General features: G+C 48.3%; 1 protein-coding gene across 1 annotated transcript, besides 9 other annotated features; it reads left to right on the top strand.

Moving 5' to 3' along the window:
* The first annotated feature begins 453 nt into the window (after positions 1-453).
* Positions 454-482: a sequence feature (A-rich).
* A 31-nt stretch (positions 483-513) lies between these two features.
* Positions 514-584: a microsatellite.
* A 35-nt stretch (positions 585-619) lies between these two features.
* Positions 620-662: a microsatellite.
* Positions 663-777: 115 nt separating this feature from the next.
* On the top strand, positions 778-3,492 carry Tco025E_08205 (pumilio protein 2; the record flags this gene model as incomplete). Its single annotated transcript, XM_029375060.1, has 1 exon — positions 778-3,492. One exon carries the CDS (start codon positions 778-780, stop codon positions 3,490-3,492), a length of 2,715 nt encoding a protein of 904 aa, XP_029224815.1.
* A 165-nt stretch (positions 3,493-3,657) lies between these two features.
* Positions 3,658-3,691: a sequence feature (A-rich).
* Positions 3,692-4,222: 531 nt separating this feature from the next.
* Positions 4,223-4,246: a microsatellite.
* A 298-nt stretch (positions 4,247-4,544) lies between these two features.
* Positions 4,545-4,588: a microsatellite.
* Positions 4,589-4,787: 199 nt separating this feature from the next.
* Positions 4,788-4,821: a microsatellite.
* Positions 4,822-4,848: 27 nt separating this feature from the next.
* Positions 4,849-4,888: a microsatellite.
* Positions 4,889-5,272: 384 nt separating this feature from the next.
* Positions 5,273-5,311: a microsatellite.
* Positions 5,312-5,365: the final 54 nt, after the last annotated feature.

The following is a 5,365-nucleotide window of genomic DNA, read 5'->3' on the forward strand; positions in this document are numbered from 1 at the left end:
TGTCTGTGGATGTCTTTGTTTGGGTGGAGTGCGAGAGTATAAAAGAGGGCGGAGAAGTCTCGTTGCCGGGTGCCTGCCCCGGTGGGAAAGCGGCTGAAGGGGGACTGAAGGCGACAACTGAGGCGAGGCGACGAAGCTGATTTTTCTCCCACCACCGTGCGCCGGCGCTTGCGTGCGGGAGGGGCGCACGGGTTTTCTTTGACAAACGGCGAGGCCTCTCCTGCTGGGCCTCACCCGCGCCGGCGGCGCCTTTCCTCCCCGCTGGGTTGCCCCCGCATCTGCTCTTCGCGTTCCCTCTTCTTTATTTTTGTTTTCTCTTTGTTTCTGCCACAGAAGGAGGAGAGTGACCTGAGCTCTGCTGCCACAGAACGACATCGCCGCTTGAGCAAACAACGGGGGGTGAAGCGTGAAGCGAAGCACTTGACTCCAGGAGCCAGTTACCACGTAAAGGGGAAAAAAGAAAAAAAAGAAAGAAAGAAAAACGTTAGTGCGCGGAGCAGCGAAGGAAGAGGGACACACACACACACCCAATTACACACTCACACACTCACACACTCACACACTCACACACACACACACACACAGGACCAAAGAGGAAAGGTTGGAAGCTGTTCGACTCCAACAAAAAAACGAAAAAAAATAACAAAAACAAAAACAAAAAACAGTCGTCAAGGCCGAGTCCTCATTGCTTGTCGAGGCCTTAAAAAAAAAAAGCTTGGAAAAAGAAAGAAAATAGTGTCAAAGAAGAAGGGGCAACTGCAAGCATAATAACACCAAATGTCGTATTGGGATAACATCGGCTCATCTGTCATTGGTGAGGGAGGCCAGAGTGGTGATGCGAAGAACTCTGTCGAGGTGGACTGGTTCTCGAACAACCATGACATCTTCAGCGGCGGCAGAGACACCTTTCTTGTTGACCCACGTGATATTAAACGGGCCGAGACGGCCCCATCCGTCCTCACAATGTACTCCGCGGATGGAACTCTGTGCGTCGGTGGCAGCCTGGAAGAGGAGGTGCCCCCTGAAGAGGAATACCGCTACACCGAAGAGTACCATTTGCTGTACTACTCCAAGTACCCTCGCGATCCACGTATGCTTGTGCCACTTCGATCCTGCGGTGGTGTGAGGCGTGCGGGAGAGCCGGGCTTGCCGGGCCGTCGTGGCGTCACGGGGAATCAAAAGTCCTCTCAAGAAGCTGGGAATGCCACAGACAGCCGTGAAGCGACAGCGAACAACGCCCAGGAGACGGAAGAAAATGCCCCCGATTCCCCTGACAAGGGAACGGCGTATGCAAAGAGCGTTTTAGACTCCCTGACCAAGAAGCAGCAAAAACAGCAGGAAGAGCAACAAAACCGGCAGCGATATGAGGATGTTCCCTCCTTTTCAAGCATGGAGGTAGATGCAACACTTTCTGACACACCCATGGGGGGCAGCGTCAGCCCTCCGGCCACCACCGGAGGCTGTGCACAACTCCAGGCCAACAAAGAGGCGGCTTCCAATGGTGGCGGTCAACCACCGCCTGCTTCCTCGCCCCAGTTGTCGCGACGGGGCGGTGGAGCATCGCGTCGGGGGGGTCAGCATAGCGGCCCAAATGCTTCAAGCGGAGGGGCAAGGAATAATGCACGTCGGCAGGCAAACGGAGGTGTTCTTAGCTCTCTTAGAGCCCCAGCAAATGAGCTCTCCTCGGTGCGAGAGCATCTTGAGGAGATGAACCATGAATGCTCTTACGGTGCTATTCAAGGTCGTGTTGTCGCTTTAAGCAAGGATCAAGAAGGCAGTCGCTTCGTTCAGCGCCTTCTGGAGGAGGAGCAGAACGTGGCTAGTATTTTCGCCGAGGTTCTTCCTAGTACATGTGAGTTAATGGTTCATGTGTTTGGCAACTATGTATTGCAGAAGTTGTTGGATGTGCTTCCAGCGAAAAGTGAAATGTTCAAGCAGCTTTTTGAAAAGGTAAGTGGACGACTGAAGGAGTATTCATTCCATACTTATGGTTGCCGCGTCATACAGCGTTTCCTGGTGAAGGCATCCCCTGAAATACGAGAGAATATACTTGTTGAATTGAAGGACTGTATCGTGGACTGCGTTTTTGACCAAAATGCCAATCACGTGGCACAAAAGATTATAGAGGTTATGCCAGAAAAGACACAGTTTATGAATGAGGCCTTCTTGCCTGCTCTGAAGGCGTTGTCTCGCCATCCGTACGGGTGTCGTGTACTACAGTGCGTTTTTGAGAAATGTTCCCCGGTTCCCGAGGTAAATATACGCCCACTCTTGGAAGCAGTTTTGGAGCATGTGCATGAGTATGTCATGGATCAGTATGGTAATTACGTTGTACAGCATGCATTGCTCAACGCCCCCGAAGATCTTCGCAAACGGTTTGTAGAATTTCTCATTCCTCACGTGTACGCCTTGTCGTGTAGCAAGTTCGCTTCCAACGTGGCCGAGAAAACTATTGTGAAGGCAAACAAGGATGAGCTGCAACAAATTGTGGATATCCTCACGCGTCCACCAGGTGGGGCTGAAGATGGAAGTTGCCTCGTTCTTATGATGCAAGACCCTTATGCAAATTACGTTGTACAACGCCTTCTTCAGGAAGTGAATAAGCAACAACAGCAACACATTGCCGAGCAAACACGAAGACACCTTTCAAATATCCGTCGTTCAGTCTATGGTCAACATCTTGTTCAAAAAATGGAAAACATGGGCATGTTTTCATGGATAGAAGGTGAAGTATGCAATAATCCTGTGTATCATGAGCAAACTGCCATGGGATGTGTGTCAAATCGGAAAATTCGTGGACCCCTGGGGCTTCGCAATGGTGCACGTGGCGTTTCAGCACCTCAAAGTGCCTATGTAACGCCAATAGAATCATCACTTGCCACTGCCAATTCATATCGGCCACCAGAGGCGTCTGTTGCGGTTGCCGGGAGAACTGTGTTGCCTTTGGCGACGGCGGGATCTGGCTACAGCTACGGTTATCTAGATTCGCCATCCGATACCATACTGGCACCAACTCAGCAGCTGCAGCAGGCTCCGCACCACCTGATGTCTGTTCCTGGCGTGACGATTGGAGTCCAGCCGTGCTATCCAGGCATGATGCCTCCCGCTCCAAGGTCTCAGGTGATGCATACTCAGCAGCGTCAGTACCAACCACGTCAGGTATTTGCATTACAAGGACAACAAGAAAGCTATAATATGTTGGATTCGACATCGATGCCAGAGCATCAGCAGCAGATACCTCAAGCAAACCAGGTTACCACAACAAACGCCATTTATGCCAACGCAGGTGCACATGTAGGCCAAACACCCGACAACAAGTGGGCAAACACCTACCAAACTCTCAACACCCCTGTACAACAGACGATGTCGTGTGGTGTTGGTGCCCCCAATTTGTACCCCAGCGTGGATACGGCGCCGGCCTTCTGGAAGTGGGGCTGCGATCCCGTCCTTGCCTTGTCTTCATCCGCAGGACAGCAGCTGCGGCTAATATAGCTTGGACTGGACAAATGATCCTGTTGACATCTCAATTCACGAGAGTTTCTATGCGGGGCTTGATGGCGGAATGCGATGCCTGCATAGGTGCAATGCTGGGGGTGGGTGAGGAGGAAGGGTGATGGGAACAGAAAAAAAAAAGGATAAAACACGTATCCTGCTTGCCAAATAAAAAAAAACAAACAAACAAGGAAGCAAAGTCCGACATATCATTTATTTATTTATTTTTTTTACTTGGAAAGCGCGTTCAGAAGAAGAGAATGTTTCTGCAACAGAAACCGGAGTATCTAAACGAATTCATCAAAATAAATGTAAAAAGAAAAAGGGGACGGCAGGAAAGTGCCCAATATGAATGCCCTCTCTTATTCGTTGCCATTCATTTTGGATCATTCACGGCAAAGTGTGGCTTACCCGAGAGGAGGGGGAAATAAAAAAGAAAATGTCATTGTGTTCGCAGTGACAACTTGAAAAAGGGAAAACAGTTGTGGCGCTTCGACGTGCGGACGGGTGTTGAGTAACCCTTCTTTCGTATTCTGTGCATCCTCTTTTTTTTTCGTATTTGTTTGTTTGTCTGGAGGAAAAAGAATTTCTAGAAGCTTTGGAAACAATGTGCGATCCCCGATGAGTCTAAAGAGAGAAGGTGCCGCTTCCTTTTTCTCTGTCCTGTTTCTTTACGCACAAATTGAATTTTGTTCTCAGCGGTATCGTGTTGGAAGACGGTGGGCGTTAGTTTTTTTTTGTCTGTTTTTTTTTTCTCCCTCTGTCATCTCCCCCTTATCCCGATATTACTACCCTCCACGCGGCGTAGGGTTCGGCGGCTGCGTGACCCCAATGACTGCCACTTCGTAAGTCCACAATTGGCTCCGCTGGTTATGGTATACATTTACTGGACCAATTGGTTTATTGCTTTGTGAGTATGTTATATAAGCCTCATCAGAGTTTGGACTTAGGGCGCAAAGAGCCAACTTCTAGTTTTCTTTCGCCCTCCTTTCAATTGATAGGAGTGGAGAGAGGACACGGCCTCATTGTGAGGTGCATGCTACTGTTTTCTTTTTTGTTTTGCTTTGTTTTGTTTTGTATTTGTTAGTTTTTTTTTTATAGATTGGCCTCGTTTTTTTAAAATGTTATTATTCCTTTTGTGTCGCTACAGGAACGAAGAGAAAAAGCGAGTCGTCTTTGTGCTTGCTGCTTACACCACCAGGCTTCACGCATTCCTTCTTTCGACGTTTTTTGTGGGTTTCGTTCCGAACTGAAGGCGCACGTAGAGGAGGAAAAAACGGAGTCAATCACACGCGCATCTTCATTTATTTCATTTTCTCTTTTCATTTTTTTTCTCCTCCTCCCCTCCCCTCGGTCTTTTTTTTTGTGTTGTTATTGTTGTTTGTTTCTTTGTTTTCGTCATTCATGGTACTATGCAACGGGGGCGTCACACATGTATCTCTGAAAGGGGTATGGCTGGAAGGGGGGGGTACTACTTTTGTTCCGCATTTCCTTCAAAACTGTCCTCTCTGCTCCTCGGCAGCCATCGGTCTCTCAATGTATCTTTACCTGTGTCTATACCTATGCATTTACGTACAAGTCTATGTATCTACCTATGCCCACTCACGCCTCTTTTTGGCCTGAAAAAAATTTTTTTTATTTGTCATCGTGAGTGCTTATTCTTACGCAAGTACATGCATTTATATATGAGGAATTTGTTTTGTGTTTCCCCTTTGAAGTCCCATTGCTTCCATTCACCAAACTCCCACGCATCAACGCACTTACACAGGAGTAAGGCAGGATAACAGTAATAACACCAATAATATGAATAATTATGATACGCTTTTCACCCCCCATCGTCACCGACTAGAGAAAAAAAAATAATTAAAAACAA

Source organism: Trypanosoma conorhini, assembly GCF_003719485.1.
Source record: "Trypanosoma conorhini strain 025E chromosome Unknown Tco_14.4_contig_00722, whole genome shotgun sequence".
NCBI lineage: Eukaryota > Euglenozoa > Kinetoplastea > Trypanosomatida > Trypanosomatidae > Trypanosoma > Trypanosoma conorhini.